This window comes from Giraffa tippelskirchi, chromosome 1 (genome assembly GCF_054371585.1).
Source record: "Giraffa tippelskirchi isolate mGirTip1 chromosome 1, T2T-mGirTip1v1.2.pri, whole genome shotgun sequence".
Lineage (NCBI taxonomy): Eukaryota > Metazoa > Chordata > Mammalia > Artiodactyla > Giraffidae > Giraffa > Giraffa tippelskirchi.
The window spans coordinates 202,015,399-202,033,872 of record NC_137275.1 but is presented as its reverse complement, the minus strand read 5'-3'; the positions used below and the strand labels follow the sequence as shown (position 1 = coordinate 202,033,872).

At 48.4% G+C, this 18,474-nt stretch overlaps 1 protein-coding gene across 6 annotated transcripts in view; it reads right to left on the bottom strand.

Annotated features, from left to right (window-relative positions):
• Nucleotides 1–964: 964 nt before the first annotated feature.
• Nucleotides 965–18,474, bottom strand: part of ROR2 (receptor tyrosine kinase like orphan receptor 2) — a 275,853-nt gene continuing 258,343 nt past the window's right edge. For all 6 annotated transcript variants that reach the window (XM_081523855.1, XM_081523881.1, XM_081523871.1 and 3 more), the window contains 5 exons: nt 13,282–13,409; nt 9,426–9,740; nt 8,017–8,262; nt 4,814–5,016; nt 965–3,439 (listed from right to left, as the gene is read on the bottom strand). In XM_081523855.1, coding sequence (XP_081379981.1) covers nt 1,994–3,439; nt 4,814–5,016; nt 8,017–8,262; nt 9,426–9,740; nt 13,282–13,409 — 2,338 coding nt within the window. In that variant the 3' untranslated portion in view covers nt 965–1,993. The remainder of the gene's footprint in view (nt 3,440–4,813; nt 5,017–8,016; nt 8,263–9,425; nt 9,741–13,281; nt 13,410–18,474) is intronic.

The following is an 18,474-nucleotide window of genomic DNA, read 5'->3' as shown; positions in this document are numbered from 1 at the left end:
CCAGGGGGCTCCCAGACATTCACAGGATATACACTCAGACATGTTATTTGTTTGTGTGCATGGCTATATCCCTCAGCAGCATCATGCTAACAAAGAGGAGCAGGGGGTGTACACGATGACCTGAGGTGCCAGAGAGCCAGGGAGACCCAGGGTGCTGTACTTAAGGGGCTTTCAGCATCAGAACCCTTTGGGCCCTTGTTAGAAATGTACTTTCTTGGCCCCACCCAGACTTGCCTGGGAGTGAACAGGGCAGTGCTTGTTTTGTAACAAGCTCTATCAGATGTTCTGATGTATGATAAAGGGCCACTGCTTACGGATATGAAGTGAATTTCTAGCTGAGCCTTGCTTAACCCAGGGTTATGGACCCACTCCATTAAACATGGAAAACCACCCAGGCCGTGCCAGGGTAAAAGGAACCCACCTAGGGGAGAGGGACAGCAGGGGCCATTAGCTGGCCAGCAGAAGCATTCCCAGGCCTCCTCCAACCCCTCCCCTGACTGGAAGCCCTGGAGCCACTGACCCCACAGATGTACCCTGGTCCAGGTATACCGGAACTCGGCTGGCTGCGCTGCTGACCAATGATGGAATGCAGGCAGCTTTGGGCGGGTGGTGAAGAAGGCCTAGTCTCCTTCACTGTCTCTCCCTCCAGCCCTGCTCCAGGCCTTGGGAAGCACCAGACTCCAGGTCTAAAAATGGCAAGGGCTTTGGGACCTCAGGAGGAGAGAGGTTGAAAACCCCAAACCATCTTCACCTCATCTGTAGTTAATCCCCGCTGCAGACCTTACCAAGAAAAGCAATGCAACCTGTTCCCATCATTTATCTGCCGATGTATAATATATCCACTTTCAAATGGAGTTGCTGTTCCTGGACAAGCCCCACCCATGGCCCAAATCATCACCATTCAGTGTCTCCATCATCCAGCAACCCTCACTGCCTGACATCCTCATGACCTGCAGAGCCGACCGAACCTTCTCTTTCACTTTATTGGGTACACCAGGTGTGGGAATTACAAGTGAACTAGATCCCATGTGTCAGATGCAATGTACTTGTGGGCCTTCTCTCACAGGAGCTCTGAAATGAACGGACCTCGCTTACATATGGTACAAACACAAGCACACCAGAATACAGTCAGGTGGCATCCCAACGTGGGTAACGTAAACAGTTAAATTACGAAGTCATTATTTTAAGCTCAAAATACTTCAATGAAAACGGCATACAAAAACCATATAAATTACATTTAAGGTCTGTACAGGATTCTAAAAAAAAAAAATAACAATAATGTGCTCTGTACAATGTTGTCTCCTTTGTAACATTCCAAGGCCCCAAAACACTTTCCCTTGAATTCCAGAAAACTGGGCAAAATACACATGCAGGATAATTAAAAAATTATTTCACAAGAATACAAAATCATGTGGGTTTCTTTTAAGGCACATAACGTTTTAATACAGAACTCCCATTCCAGGAGCCCGTTCCTCATCAGACCCTGACAGGTGGCCACTTCTTGTTCCCATTAATCTTTGGTGGGTGAGGGGAGACTGTTACTGGCAGGTGAGGGGCAGCAGAGAGAAAAGCAGCCTCCTCCATCCTCAGCCTGCAGCCCAGCCACTGGGCATCACAAATCCCAAGGTCCCAACTTGTTGCAGGCCGGTTTTTCCCAATGTTTGGACATACTCAATCCATAGGCAACATGAGAGAAGATGTTACCTAATTTCCTTCAAAGCACAAGCACTGCTCACTGATGTCGACCTCCGGGGAAATGCAGGTGGCACTGGGAGTCACCATGTGTCCTGCTGGGCTACTGCCCTCGCCTGGACAGGAGCCACTGGCCAAAAAACCCTCCAACCAAACAGGTGGGCATAGTGCGGCTCTGTGCACAAGAGGACTGAAGAGGAGGACTTGGCACAGGGAGGCTGCACTCCAGCTCAGCGGTTCCCCGGCGCCCTCCACCCGAGGCTCGTGTCCGTCCACTCAGTGCCCGACGGCCCCACGGCCCTCAGGCTTCCAGCTGGACCTCGGCCTCGCCCATCTGCAGAGTGTCGTTGTCTCCCAACAGCTCCGTCTCAGGGACCGAGCCGTCCTCCTCCTCCTCCGCTTCCTGCACGGGGCTCTGGGCCACGTCTTCCGGGACATTCTGCGCATCCTCAGTACCTTCCGAGAGCAGGGCTGCCCTGTCCGCCACCGACGTATTGGAAGGCGCGGTGGTGACGTACCCCGTGCTGGTGGAGCCGCTGCCGCTGTGATGGGAGCCGGGCTTGGGGACCATCTGGGCGGGCACCTGCTGCGGGGCCATCTGCATTGGGATCTGGACCGGGTAAAAGTTGGGCAGGTAGGCCCCATAGGCCGGCACCGGCTGGTACCCGTTGACCGGGATGTAGAGCTGGGGAGGGGGCACCATGGGTCTGATCTGGCCCTTCATGGGGATGAACTGGGGCTGAGGGAAGGGCTGGGCCTTCTGCTTGGGTCCCCCGTAGCGGGCGTTGCTGACGTTGCTGACTGGGCTGGTGCTCAGCGAGCTGGTCTGTGTGGCGTTGCTGGCGCCCGAGGTCTGGGCCGAACTGTTGTAGGTGGACAGGTTGCCCCAGGCGCGCAGCCGGCTGTGGATGTCCTTGAAGCGGGGCCGGCGGCTGGGGAACTCGTGCCAGCACTCGATCATCAGCGCGTACACCCAGGCGGGACAGTCATCCGGGCAGGGCAGCACCTGCCGGCTCCGGACCATCTCCACCACATCCTGGTTGGAATGGCCGCAGTAGGGCTGCAGGCCGTAGCTGAACACCTCCCACAGGACCACGCCGTAGGACCAGATGTCTGAGTCCACTGAAAACTTGCCGTACATGATGGCTTCGGGGGACATCCAGCGGATGGGCAGCAGTGCGCTGCCCGTCAGCTTGTAGTAGTCTGCCGAGTACACTTCGCGGAAGAGCCCCAAGTCCGAGATCTTCACAGTCAGCTTGTCATACACCAGGACGTTGCGGGTGGCCAGGTCTTTGTGGACCACGTGGTGGCTGGACAGGTACTCCATACCCGCGGCGATCTGCGCCACCACATGCACGAAGTCGGGGGGCTCCAGGGCGGACTTCACCGTGCGGTCGTCGTCCGTGCTGCCCACGTCCGAATGCGGCGAGCGCATGACCAGGAACTCGTGCAGGTCACCGTGCGGGCAGTAGCTGAAGATCATGCTCAGGGGTTGGTCCTTGGTCACCACGCCCAGCAGGCAGACGATGTTGGGGTGCTGCAGCCGTGCCCGCAGCAGGGCCTCGTGCCGGAACTCCTCCCGGAGCGGACCCTCCGCTTTGTCCTTCAGCGTCTTGATGGCCACGGCCTGGGTCTGCTCACCCGGCGCTGGGCCAAACAGATGGCCTTTGTAGACCTTCCCGAACCGGCCCTCCCCAAGCTCCTCCATGAACCTCACGGTGGACAAGCTGATCTCCTTGAGTTTGGCCTGCCAAGAAGAAAAGCCCCAGTGAAATACTTCTGCCACCAAGACACCAGAAGGCAGAGCCAGACAGCTGGAGAAGGGGTCCGGTGGGGGCTCCTAGAGCCACTCCCTAGCCCCACCAGGCTCAGTTTCAGCCTGCATCACACACTGCTCTCTGCTCTTAAATGTGCTTCAATGCCATGGGACTGCCTGAAACCTTCAAATGGTCCCAACCAGGCTGCAAACAATGCCACCACCCCAAGATACCATTGCAAAGTGTGTGGGTGAGGGTGGGTGTGTGCACACTGAGCTCCAGCTGTCCTAGGTCACCCTCCCAGCTGTGTCCCCCACTGAGGGCCTTTGCTGCCACTCCCTGCTATGTGCCCACCAACAGGCCCAGCCGCCTCTGCTCGTCAGCAAGGCCCTGCTGTCTATTTCTCTTGAACTCTGAGGTGTGCTTCCCACGATCTGAGTCATTTTTAGAGTCCAGGCCAGCTGCTCTCCAGATGCGCCTCAAAGGGCCTGTCTTGCTGCTTCCCCTTGACTAGATTCTTCATTAGATGCCACGTGACAGAGGCACCACACTGGTGAAATTGATTCGAGTCTTGCATCTCTCAGCCTCTACAACTTCCTGCCCCTTCTGTGTGCCCAGCCCCACCCTCAGAGGCTGTCTGAACCCGGGGCGAATCTGTGTCCTCACCAGCTAAACCCCCTTCCACCCTGCCACCTGCTGCAAACATTCAGTGACGCCTGGCTACAGAACTGCGTAAGTCCAGCCTCCTCCACTTGAAAGCCCAGATTGAAATGATTTCCCCCCAAAACTTGCAAGTAAAGTAAATGTCCCTTCACTGAGGCTGGGTGAGCTTGGAGAGACCTTCTCCTGTGCTACACATTTCAGTTCGTTCTTGCCATCCTAGGAACTCAGGTTAGGGGTGACCTGCCCCCACTACCACCTCTATAGGACTGTTGCTCTGTCCTTCCCTGAAAACAAAACACAGTCAGCCCAACCCCAAACTGACCAGAAAACAGGCCCTCATTCCTTAAAAATGCCATATTCAACCCTCGAGTTGTGGGGGCAATCTGAGCCCCTCCTTTGTGTGTCCTCCGGAGGGGACAGCTGAAGCGCTGCAGAATGAGGAAAGCTCATTCCCAGCCTGTGATAATAAAGCGGGTCTCTGTCGAGGCAAAGCAGTGAATTCCACACTCACCTGCCATATATTCCCTAAGGAAGCAAATGTCCTGGTATATCTTAGAGAAGAAATGGCAAAAAGAAGGCCAGTTTAAAAGAATCATGTGTTGTGAATCAAGCAAATTAAGAAAGTGAGTACTGGGGGTAACCAATCTCCAGGTAGAGGTTAAGCCTGGGTGAGCAGCCTCTTTAAATACTGGCACAGAGACCTGCTTATGCTGGTTGATAAGAGGCATTTCCACATCCTGGCTGGGCGAGGCCATCAGCTGCCGCCGCTGTGGTGTGGAGGCAGAAGCCTTCTGTTTATTCCGGCACATGCAGACCAAGAAGAAAAGGCAAGCGATGACAAGGGGAATGGCGATGCTCGGAACCAAGATGTACAGAATTCCCATCCTGCTGCTGTCTTGGGGACCTGTGAACAGCAAGGCATCCATGGTTTTTCTGAAAATATCCCCCCTTTTCAACTCAAAGTTCTCCACCAGCTCACCCCCACCTCCAACTAAAATATTTAAGCACTAGTAGATAGTTATGTAAGCCGCATGAAGGGACAAAATTACAACCCAAACCTCAAAAAACATTATGTCCCCCAAAATGCACACCTTGTGAAGCATGACCTAGAACTCCCTGCCAGGAGAGCAACTCAGAATACAGAGCACAAACAACAGACTCTAAAGGTCTTACAGTAGCAATCGCCACCAACACGTTGCTTCCTAATTTGAATCCCGTTGGACATAGATGCTCTGACCTTTTCATGTTGACTAAACTTGATGAGTTGACTAAACTTGATGAAACACAAGTTTCATGCTTATCCTCAGTGAAAGGAACTCGATATTGGGATTAGAAATGATACTTGACTTCATTCAACATTTTAGAGTTTTCCTCACTTTTGTACAATGAACATATATTCTTAAAAGACAATCATTAAAAATGCACATGATTTAAAAGAGCACTGGCAGCCAACGGGTTTAACCCAACAAGATGCAGCAGGGGCACACAAATTCTTGAAAAACAATGGTTAAGATGTACAAACACTGAGGCTTCAGGATGTTTTTCTTTCTTTTTTTTTTTTTTTCTCTTTTTTTTTTCCCCCATGGTGAAGAGCAACTCACTGTCTACCCCTACAGGATTTACAGGAAAGCACAGAGGGCATTGGGCCACAAGGTTCAAGCACCTCAGTGCTGCCCTCTGAGGGAGAGTTAAGGCTTCTTCTCTGTGATGTGGAAAGCAAGTTTTCCAAAGCCCCGCCCTCGACTGCCCCCAGCAGTTTTCGTTTTAACCTTGTGAATAATTACACAGGAACTTGGGCTTCCCTATAAGCAGTGGTAATGAGCTTTCCACCAGAAAGCAAACAAGTGATTTCTGGTCCACGTGGTCCCTTAAAGAGCTAATTCAGTTCTAAAAATCACCACCATCACCAGCATTGTCCCAAACCCAGTCTTGTTCCCTAGTCTCTAAAAGAAGATAAAAATCAAATACAACCACACACAAAACCCCCCTGGTCCCACTCTGGAGGCAGATGTTCTCAAAGCCTCAGGGGCAGTGGAGACTCTGGGTCATTTTTCCTGATTAAGGGCTAGGAGGGAAATTTCATGATCCTCAAGCCAAGATGAGATGTGAGCACTATCCATAGTTTTGTATACCCATTTATTTTATCATTATCTTTTAAAATTCACTAACAGAATACATGCTTATCAATAATTATAGTATTAGAAAAAATTGAATATTCTTAATAGGTAATTTGGAAATGGCAATCCACTCTAATATTCTTCACTGGAAAATTCCATGGGCAGAGGAGCCTGGCAGGCTACAGTCCACTGGGTCACAAAGAGTCAGATACAACTTAGCATGCACACTTTTCGCTTTATACTATTGTTAACAGGTTGGTATTCACTTGTTTTTTGATGTGTATATTTAAGTTGAACATGAAATAACCAATATTCAACTAATTTGACATAGAAGAAGCAGCTCATACAATTTTTTAAGAACAGAAGTTAAATAGAACTCATTTAAAATAGAATCATATCATCTATATTTTCCTGATCCTGGTTTTGTGGCAGAATTATACACTAGACTATAAGGGCTTCCCTGGTGGCTCAGTGGTAAAGAATCTGCCTGCCAATGCAGGAGATACAAGTTCGTTCCCTGGTTTGGGAAGATCCCCTGGAGGAGGAAATGGCAGCCCATTCCAGTATTCTTGCCTGGGAAATACCACGGACAGAGGAACCTGGCAGGCTACAGTACTGGGGTCACAAAAGAGTCGAACACAAATTAGCAACTAAACAACAACACAATATACCAGACTATGTTTCTTGAAGAATGCACAGTGCCAGCCATTCACCAAGAACTGCACACTGTCCCACTGCACAGATGAACTTCTGTCTAATCCCTTGTTAGTAAACAACTGCCTGTTTATTTAGCTGTCAGAAGTGATTCTGCAACAAATATCCTCGCATTTCTGTCCTTTTAAGTGCAAATATTTCTGCAAAGTAAAATTCCTGTGGCATTGCCAGAGGAAAGAACATACATATTTCTTTATCTCTTGATTAAGTTTTAATTACAAAAATAATAACTGCCCATTGTAAAAACATCTTGCAAGTGTGCTAAGTCACTTCAGTCGTGTCCAACTCTTTGAGACTGTGGCCTGCCAGGCTCCTCTGTCCATGGGATTCTCCAGGCAAGAATACTGGAGTGGGTCGCCATTTCCTTCTCCAGAGGATCTTCCCAACCCAGGAATTGAACCCACATCCCCTGTGGCTCCTGAGTTGGCAGGCGGATTCTTAACCACTGAACCATCTGGAAAGCCCAGAGATAACGATATCTGTAAAATTTGCAACCATGAACTACACACTTTTCTTCTAGTCATAACTTAAAAGAGAAACTTAAGGGAAAACAATTAAGAGATTTTAGTTCTATTTTCTCCTCACTCTGCTAAGTCTACGTGTAACAGTTGAGCAGAGTGGGAGGTGAGGGAGGAGGAACAGGAGGCCTGTGCCCCAACCACAGATGCTGGTCTGAGAAGCTGGTTGTAATTGTAATGGGAAGCATTTTCACTAATAGTGGGAAATGCTTGCCGATGTTCATTGACAAACAAGATGCCAAATTGACTATCCCAGGACCACACATGGAAAGAGGGCTGACAGAAGGGCCTGCAAATGTAAACAGTAGTCTCTGCTGAGTGGTGAAATTAGAGGTGATTTACACATTCTTTAGTTTTTTTTCCCTTCTATAATTTAAAAAGTCCTGTAATGACCAGGTATTACTTTTATAACCAGCCACGACTTTACATAAAACAAATAATCATGGTGGTGAAACACGGTGGGTGGGGGATCCCAGAGCTACCAGCCTCCTGGTACCATGTCATCACAAAGTACACCCCCCAGTCAACATTTTAAAAAAAAGAGAGAATACATACTACAAGAGGGTACGTCACACAGTTCCATGCGTACGTTTTTATTCTGCGTGAAGCACCAGGGGCCTTCCATCTGCCCTCCAGGGTTCCGGCAGTAGGCATGCCCCCCTCCGAGCTCCGGGAAGTCAGTGCTTGTCAGGTGGTGGCTGTGGGGGTGCTGCAGGGCCCACGGCTGGCACTGGTGCCCTGACTTGGTGGTGCTCGCCGTCCCTCTGTAATCCGTGCCTGAGCCATTGTAGCACTGATGGTCTGAGAGAGAAGGTTTGTCAGGAGGCCCGAAAATTAAGAGGAAGCAGCCCTCCTCTGTGGGTCCAGGGAGCACCCATCTTCAACTATTCCAAAAAGGAATAACAAAACCACCTCGCCAAGCCGGAATTTCCAAAACACCAAGGAATTGGAGGTAAATTCCAAGAAAAGAAGTCCCCAAGCCCACAAATTAAATGGATGGATGCACCAGGGACACATGTGGGGAAGAACCTGGTCAGAAGTTTCTGACCCTGAAATAGCAGGCACCCCCACTCTACAATGACGATGTCAACCCTAACCTCATGTTCACTTGCATTAGGAACAAAACCAAACTACACAAGAGGGATGAGAAACTTCCAGACCTGCCCCTCAACCTCAGTGAGGACGGTGCTCAGCCTGCTGTGAGCAGAGCCCCAGGCTCACTCCACTCCCAGCGGAGACCCAGGGCCTCTTTGGGCCACACCTGGGGTGTGTGTTTGTTGAATACCAGTTACACTGTGCTTGTTGTGTGCAGGCACTGTGTTAAGAACTTTCTAAATACTAACTCATTTAATCGTCATTCCAGCTCCTGAGGTTAGTACTTATTATTGTGGTGTAATGAGGAAACTGACATTTAAGCAACTTGCCAGGAGGTTCATGACGTCAGCTGAGCTGCCAGGCTTTGGATGGTGCAGTGGGTCGGAGACCAGGCTCTGGCCACCCTGGTGAGGAGCCCTGCTGCTCTAGGAAACCCTGGCCTCACTAAGGAAGCGAATATTTCCCAAGCCTGGGAGGAAGTCGACCTCTTTTCTGGGTCGGCTGCCCTCAAGGAGCACCACCATCCTCAGTCAGCTTCTGAGAGATGCTTATGCACTACAGGGAAGGCTTGGAAGGGGGCTCTGTCTTCCCCTAAGCTCCTTTCAGCCTTGGCGGTAGGCCCAGAGTCCTCCCATCTTGGAGAAGCCAAGTGTGCGGCTCACTGGGGTAGACTGACTTACTGGGGACCCACAAACAGGCAGGGTCAGGAGGGCTGTGCGTCCGGTACTAGATGACAGGGAGTCCGCACCCCGGGGCTGCCCTACCAGAATGGGGTGGGTCTGTGAGACCTTTCCTGGACGCCTGGAATGGGGTTCCCAGGTTCTAAGAGGCAGGACCCAGGTCCTGGGGGAGGACGCGTGGGGACTCACAGCGGCCCAGCCTCTCGGCTGGGATGCCGATGCGCATGCAGTTGGCGGCATCAGGGCTCTCGGGCATGGGCAGCGCCTCGCACTTGGGCAGCTGCAGCCGCATGAGGATGAGCGGGTTGGAGCGCGCGATCGTGTACTCCTGGCGGCACAGGTCGCTCTCCAGCACCTCACACTCGTCCCGACACAGTTCGCGCGGCTTGGGCGCCCGGGAGCGCGAGTCGCACAGCGGGAACACGAAGTGGCAGAAGGACGGGATGGCGAACTGGGAGCACTGGTCCGACAGGTGCGTGGAGGTGCCGATCATGGTGAAGGCGGCTGTGGAGGAGGCGAGGCCAGAGTTAGCGTGCCCCAGCGATCCCGCTTGCCTTCTGCTGGCCCAGCGTGGCTCTCAGGAGAGCAGCACCCCAGGGAGCACATGGGCCACCCAGATTTGCACCCGACACAGAAAGGTTCTGGTCCTAGGGCTTCCCTTAGAACATCAAAAAGGCAACAAGAAAGGAGGAAAACCAGGCCCCAGATCTCATCCACCTAGATACTACTTCCAAGGCAGAAAGATTCTGGTACCAGACCCCAAACCACTTCCTAAGGTCCTGTTGTGAACTGGCTCTGCCAACACTTGGTGGTAGGTGAAGCCACGGGCTGAGTGGCTTCTGGAAGGAGAGGTTGGAGAAGAGACACAAGGATGGAGCTTTGGTCTTCCTGACATCCTGGAGCCTGTGTGCAGAGGGGAGGCCTCACCAGGGAGCGGACGACCCAGGGCAGGAACACGGTGAGCCAGAAAGATGAATGATCAGCCCTGTGACCTGCAGCCCAAGAAGGAGTACATGACGATGGGAGTGGACGGTGGGGATTCCTTCAGGTGGAGTCTGGGGAGACCCAAGAAACAACCAGAGGAGGTTCAAAGTGGGGAGAGGGGCAGGGCTTTTTGATAAAGGAGAGCAAAGAAGCAAGCCATCTCAGGAGTGTCTGGAGCCCGGGTCAGCTGGCTTGCTTTTAGGGGTGAGACATCACAGGATGGGGCTTGATGGGAAGAACTCACACCTGACATGGATAAAGGAAAGGGGTGGGGGCTGCAGAGACCAAGTCTGGGCAGGTGGATGGGAGCAGAGTTGCCAGTGACAGGAGGGAAAGTGTGCACTCCAGGGCCCTCTCCTCCGGGTTGTGGCAGTCAGCGCTCAAAGGAAAGGCCACCCCACTTTGACCTGTGGAGGACCTGATTATAAGGATCTAATCCTGGCCAGCTAGAGAAAGAGAGGTCCCTGTGCCTACACTCCCTGCTGAGAGAGGGAGAGAGAACCTAGAGAGGTTGGAATTGAGTCCTTGGGATACTTCAGCTCCACCCATCACTTGTAGTGCCGTGCCTAGTGCGGCCAGCAGGTGGCACTGCTGGCACCAATTTCCCTCCAAAGACCCAGCAAGGCACCCATGGCTGGTACCCATGGGTTAGGTGAGCTGGCATGGGAGCCCAGTTCTGGCTCGGCCCTGTCATTTACCATAGGACTGGCAGTCACTCAGACCTTTCTGTACCTGGGTCTCTATCTATCAAGTGATTTGTTGAGGCCACACTTTGGGAAATGGAAACCCACATGGAGCCTATAAAATAGCGCAGGAGGTAAATGGTCCACGGGACTCTGGTAAGAGGCTGTCTCCGTGCACTGCACGCAGCACTGGGTGCTGGGAACTCTGTAGTGTGCTCGTCATGTCATCCTTAGCCTTCAGTCCCTTCTGGCCAATATTCAAATTGCAGAACAGACAGGTAAGAGGTTAAGGTGCAGGGTCTCATAGCGTTGGCCGGCGAACTGGGTTTGAACCCAGTTCAGTCTCATCATGTGAGCTGACAACTGACTACCAGAAGATCTGCCACCAATTTTTGCCTCTACCCCCAGGCAGCGAAAGGCCTAAGAAAGCCAGGCGTGGCACCGCTTTGGGGGTACCAACTAAGGGGATGTCAAGGCTGACCCTTACAGGACTGCTCCTCTCCCCCACCCCAGAACCTATCACGTGAGGACTTATTTCTGAAAGATGGTTCTAGGCACCACAGAGATCCAACAACTCATGTCCTTGTTTTCATTTACATCCAGCGCATCACTTTGATGGTTCTGGGGCTCATTCCCGGGAAGCTTCCAATGTCCCTGGAACTCGTTCTGACAATCATTCTCTTCAAACAGACTGTCTCCACAAACAACACAGTTTCTAAACCATAAGTCAGTCAGTCTAGAGCAACTTCACATTCACATTTTGGAAAATACACAAATCTAGAGAACCCTCATTCTAAACTTTTATCTTTAAAAAAAATGCTATAAAATGACTCTGCTTAGATATCTGAGCTGTTATCCTTTAAACTGCCTGAAGAAACAAGTCAGAGACAACCCTGTGCCTTGAATCGGTATTTGCCAATTAGTGGGATACACAATTAATCCTGGAGTCTGTGGCTAGTATTTTAAAAGATATTAGAATGGAACAGAGGATGTCAGAGTGCATGGTTTATATTAAGGTTGGAACCAAGTTTTTCCTTTAATGAAATAAAACTGAAGGGAAAAATTAGCTTGCACTGCCTTTGTTAAAGCGAATGTTGTTTCCTGTAACCCCTTTCAGTTCTATGAAGCAGATATATATGTACACTAAGTCATGATGTAAAGTATACTTTATACTATGGGTTGAGGTCAGAAAGTTCAAGAAGTTATGCTTTAAATGGCATAGGGAGCTTTTCCAATGATAGATACAAACAAGTTCAAAACATGTGCCCACTGGACCAAGACAGCACCTTCCAGGATCTCGGAGTCCCATTACTGCCCTTCCATTTCTCACTGAACACCTGACCCTGTCCTCAGGGGTCTCTGTAGCCATGGGCCAGGCAGGTTAGACCTCAGACCCTCCAGACTGAGGGTGAAAGACAAAGCCAGGGTCAAACAGGACTTAGAAGAACATTCAGTGACACCCGCGTGAGTTTCTACCTGGGGTCCTCCTTTGTACCTTCACAGGGCAGTGCTTTGCCAGCCCCTCTGCAAATCCCTCCACAACCTCCAGGGAGCTCACATCAGGGATCAGCCTGGGTCAAGAATCACTGTGCAGAAAACCTAGTTCAACTGGGACACCTGCCATCTTCACACCTTGTTCCTTAAAGAGTCTAAGGAGAAAACATGGGGGTTTGCGAGGAGAGTAGAGACAGGAGGGGGAGGGGTTTTCAGGGCCTTGGTTTAATTCATTTTCTCACTTCTCAAGGAGTTTCCCCCAGGAAATTCTTAACATCAACTTCTAAAATGACAGAAAACGAGCACCTTTACTCCTAAAGGATCTGAACCACTTCTCATACGGTGGAGCAGGTAACCGAAGACCTGACTGTGCTCAGAAACCAAGGGCTGATGGGGGTCTGAGTTCAGTGCAATGTCCCTAGGGTACAGCTGATGGCCTGGAACCTCTGTCCCCAGTAGCTAAAATCCGAGCCGGGTACTTTGTACCCAAGCCAGGTTCCTTGTAACTCTGAGAAGGCACAAGAGCTAGGAAAGGCAGAACCAAGGTTGAAAATCACATGCGCTGGCCTGGCCATGTGGGTAGTGGAGGGAAACAAGACAAGGCAGGGCCTGGGACCCGCTCAACTGACTGAAGTCAGTGTGGTGGTACACAATAAGCAGACTGCGCTTGCTAATTTGCATATACTAATAGGAATATTTTAGGATAAACTGCAACCACTTCTGATAAAGGCTTCTGATTTTCTCTTGCAGGAGACATGGCACAAGGATTCACTGGCCATGGTTGTAAGGGACAAAATACACAAATGGGATTGAAAACACACCAGCAGGGCGACAGGCAGCTGCATGCATGCCCAGTGTCTCAGAACAAAGGTCTGCACTCCTACCTGTGATTCGGTTTTCAATCTCCCCCTGCATCTGGAGAGAGTCCACATAAATGGTCCGGTTCCCAATGAAACGTGCACAGGCAATTCCTCGGTAAGGCTGGCAGAATCCATCCTCATGGTAGTCGTCTCTGGGAAGAACACACGATCTGTGAGCACACTGAAATTATCCCCAATGATTCTTTTCTCTTTTTAAATCCAGCATCTGGTGAGCTAGCCGTCTTGTCCCTTGGCATCTACCTGAATAAATTGAAAACTTCTGTCCACACAAAAACCTGTGTGTGCGTGCTCAGTCATGTCTGACTTTTTGCGACTCCATGGACTGTAGCCCGCCAGGCTCCTCTGTCCATGGGATTTCCCAGGCAAGACTATTGGAGTGGGTTGCCATTTCCTGCTCCAGGGGATCTTCCCAACCCAAGGATTGAACTCATATCTCTTTTGTCTCCGGCATTGGCAGGTGGATTTTTTACCACTGCACCATCTGGGAAGCCCACAAAAACACACACACAGACATTTATAGCAGCTTAATCTATAATTGCCAAAACTTGGAAGCAACCAAAATGTCCATAGTGATGAATAAACTGTGGCACATCCACACAATAGAATATTACTCAGCACTGAAAAGAGAAGAGCGATCAAGAAAGGACATGGAAAAAAAAAAAAACATGGAGGCAACTTAAATGCATGTTACTAAGTGAATGAAGTCAATCTTAAATGACTGCATGCATACTGTATGATCCCAATTCTATGACATTCTAGAAGAAGCAAAATTATGGAGCAGTAAGAACATAGATGAATGCCAAAGGGTTGGTGGTGGGGTTGGTGAATAGGAAAACAGGAGATTTTTAGGGCAGTGGAGCTACTCTGTAAGATACTTTAATGGTGGATACATGCCATTATACATTCGTGCAAACCAGAGAATATGCAACACCAAGAGTGAACGAACCTTATCGTAAATAATGCTGCTACTGCTCAGCCACTTCAGTCATGTCCGACTCTTTGTGACCCCATGGACTATAGCCTGGCCAGGCTCCTCTGTCCATGGGATTCTCCAGGCAAGAATACTGGAGTAGGTTGCCATGCCCTCCTCCAGAGGATCCTCCTGACTTCAGCTAATAATAATGTATCAGTACTGACTGGCTTATAGCTGTGGTGTTGGAGAAGACTCTTGAGAGTCCCTTGGACTGCATGGAGATCCAACCAGTCCATCCTAAAGGAAACCAGTCCTAAATATTCATTGGAAGGACTGATGTTGAAGCTGAAACTCCAATACTTTGGCCACCTGATGCGAAGAACTGACTCATTTGAAAAGACTCTGATGCAGGGAAAGATTGAAGGTGGGAGGAGAAGGGAACGACAGAGGATGAGATGGTTGGATGGCATCACTGACTTAATGGACATGAGTTTGAGTAAACTCCAGGAGTTGGTGATGGACAGGGAGGCCTGGTGTGCTGCGGTCCATGGAGTTGCAAAGAGCCGGACATAGACTGAGTGACTGAACTGAACTGAACTGAACTGGCTTACAAACTGTAACAAATGCACCATACAAACACAAGACGTTACTGATAGCAGAAATTGTATGTGGAGATGGCCGGATCGAGCACCTGAGCTTTCTCTACACTTTCTGTTCAATTTTTCTGTAAACTTAAAATTGACCTAAACTATACAGCCTACTAATTAAAAAATATCCAGCATCTCAAAGGCAGGGTGGGGTGGGGTGGGAATGGAACTATTTGAGTACGAAGGACTAGTTGAATATGAAAGATGGCTTGAAAAACGTGAAGTATACACATGGGTGTGTACATGTTCATGCCTATGTTCAAATACACACAGAATATTAACAGTCGATGTGTTCCATCTTGGTCTTAAACTACACTGGAAACATTACACCTCTATTAACTTCCATTGTTTACAAGCAAGGCTTCTGTGAAGATGATGATCATTTGGAAACTGTGTTCTACCATTAAGCTGTAGGAGAGAATTCTGTCAAACAGAGAAAGGCAATGGAGAGGATGCCAAAGAGTCAAGGACCTCAAAGAGTTTGTACAGTCAGAAGTGCTCATTACACGACAGAGGAGTGACCTTGTCATTGCTCCACAGCACAGACCATGTGTACAAATATGGGGGACAGAGAGGGAGACTCTCACAAGCACAGCCCTCTCTCTTGCTCCCCAGTCCAACCTTCCCAGCCTGGAGGGAACAGCCTGCACATGTCCCTTTGGAGTCTGTGCTAAATTATTTTCAGTAAAACCTGTTAGTCCTGCCTTCAGCCGATGAGATCATTCTAAGCAGATAGATGCTTTTTAAAGTGGCCCTGAGGATGCTCCAGTAGGACAGTAAAAGTGGGCTAAAGCACATATATCAGGACTGCCGTCCACTGTAGAGCAAATGGGGTGTTGTGCTCCCACAACAAGCTTCAACGAGTGCCTCAGGCCTGTAATCTGCTTGTTTTCCAGCAAATCTGCAACCTGCCATAAGCCTAACACCTGTCATCCACCCTACATTGATTTAAACCATCCCCCACTGAAATCTGGGTTGTGTCCAAATTAACCAAATGGACTTAAGAATCCCTACTTTAGCTTTCTCACAAACGAAAGTCGGGACGCTTATGACAGTGGAGACAATGGGTCTGGCAGGACACGGTCTCTTCAGCCGCCTCTGGCTCTCTCCTGGCCCCTGAAGAAAATCTCTTTTTCAAAGAAAAGAACTTGGAGCCATAAATAATCTAAAACAGGCGATTCTGGTGTCAGCGAGAGCCGGGTGCCCTTTCTCTCAAGCTCACGGGCCATTATTTCTTTGGGTCAAGAACTGCTTAAACATCGTTTAAATAGGCAAGCACATGTGCTAACAATACACACCCAACCCACCTCTCTCTCTCTCTCTCTTTGTGAGCCGGCATTAACTGCTGATTAAACTAAAACTAATGCCTACACTTGCCAAATACAGAAACACAAGTACAAGTCAACTTTGCCCTGGTGTTTGAGTTCCGTATCACCATTTGCAGACTGGGTTTAGGGCGCTTGCCTGTTATGCCAGGAAAAGCATTAAGATGTGCCTTTTCTTATTAACGTCAGCTCTACAGAGAATATGAGATTTGATTCAGTTGGTCCCTTGGGTGACCCCACAAGAGCGAGTCATTTCCTTTCTCTGCCTCAAGCGTCAGGGACTAGAAAGCCTGGTCTATCACTGTGGGCTTCTCTTTGGCCACTGGTCACGCTTCCACAGGATTGGGGAAGCAACAAGGGTACAGGCAAGACACACTGAGAAGGGGCTCATGGGCATCACACCACGTCCACAGCCCACTCATTTCCACAGGCTTCTAATCTGAATTTTAGAGAATGTCCAGAAACACAAACAGAAACGTTTGGACAATGACATCCTCCAGGCTTCTGAATTTTGAGAGAACAAGTGAGAATTACTTGTCAGTCTCAAACAGTGATGTCTTATCTCCATCTGGCATTGTTTGGGTCCTCTGAAGAGGAACAGAGCTGCAGAAAGTCTGTAAAACCGGTCATTCAGAGACCAAAGAAAAGTGCTGACACAGAAGCTGTCTTCTATAAAATCCCTTAAACCACACCAGTGAAACAAGCATGCTCACCAAATCTCAGAACACCAATGTGATAGAAACTCAGTTTTGGAAATCTCCTTCATTCCTGATGCCACCAGGCACTAATAGCACAGATGAAGAGGAAATCTTTATAGCAACAAGTTCACAGTAAAGGAGGAGAGAGATAGAAATAACTACAATCTTAGGTTAAAAAAAAAAAAAGCTACAGGAAGGGAGTTGGAGATTGGGAAGAAAAAGAAAAAGGAATCAGTATACTGTGATAGAAAAGGCTTCTTCACAAAGGGGTTAGGAGATGGTGGGCCACGTCAGCACCTTCCCTGTAATGGTGCCTGCTAGAAACAAAAACTGGTTTGAAGAAAAGCTTAGAAAAATTCCTTGTTCTAAACAATGAATAATCTTTAAAGGAAAGTAGGCTCCTTTGAGGTCGAAAAGTAATCATTACCAAAACTCAAAGGTAGTTATAAATTGTGTAGGAAGGTTACTTTCCCCCCCAATTGAAAATTGAAACTGGTTTTCAATTTTGTTGAAACTGGTTAAATAATTTCATAATTGTTACTGTTATCATGAGAAGGTCTGTTTGTCTGTGATAAATAGGCTTCCTGCTTGAGGAAAGCAGAGGAAGCAACATCTTTAACAAAAATGGATCCTAAACTCCATAAGCTTCAAGTGACCTGCTAGTAACCTAGTAAGCTGATGTAACAAAACACTTTTCAGAAGGAGATGACAAAATCTAGAGTATAAACCACAATGTCTGGTATACAATAAAAAATCACCTGTGAACGCATGTGAAGAGACAAGAAAATATAACCTATGGTCAAGAGAAACAGACCCAGATGTTAGACTTAGAAGACCAGGACTTTAAGGAATCATTAAGTATGGTAAACAATGTACAGAAGAAAGTATAATGAATATATGGGTAATCTCAGGAGAGATGGAAACTGTAAAAGAATCAACTAGAAGAACTAAAACATATAATCTCCAATAAAACATTTATGATATGATACTAACAACAGATTGGATAAAATTAGAAAAAAATTGGTCAACTAGACAGGTCAATGGAAAATTTCCAAACTGAAACAAAGGGAGACATAAAGATCTACAAAAAATTAAATAGAGCTTTAGTAAGTTATAGGAAAGTACAGGAGATCTAACGTATACAATCAAATTCCAGGGGGAAAAGGGAGATACACAGAGCTGGGAGGAAAGGTTTGAAGAAATGATAGCCAAAATTTCCCCGAATTTGATTAAAATACAGTTACACCCATTAAAGAAGGTAAGTGAAAAGTGAGCAGAATAAATACAAAGGAAACCATGCCTGCTGATATCACAGTCAACTTGCTAAAAACTTAGGATAAACAGAAAAGGGAGGAAATAAAAAATAATGGCTGATTGTGCATCAGAAACAATGCAAAACTGAAGATGGGAGAATGACAGCTTCAGTGCACTAGCAGAGAAAAATGAAATGTGAATCTGAAATTCTGTACTCAGCAAAAATACCTTTCAAATAAAAGGGCCTATTAACCAAAAGACATAACATGAATGAACCTAATTATCAGAGTTTCAGAATATATGAACAAGAATTAACAGAACTAGAGGACAAAACAGAAAAATCCATAATCATAGTTGGA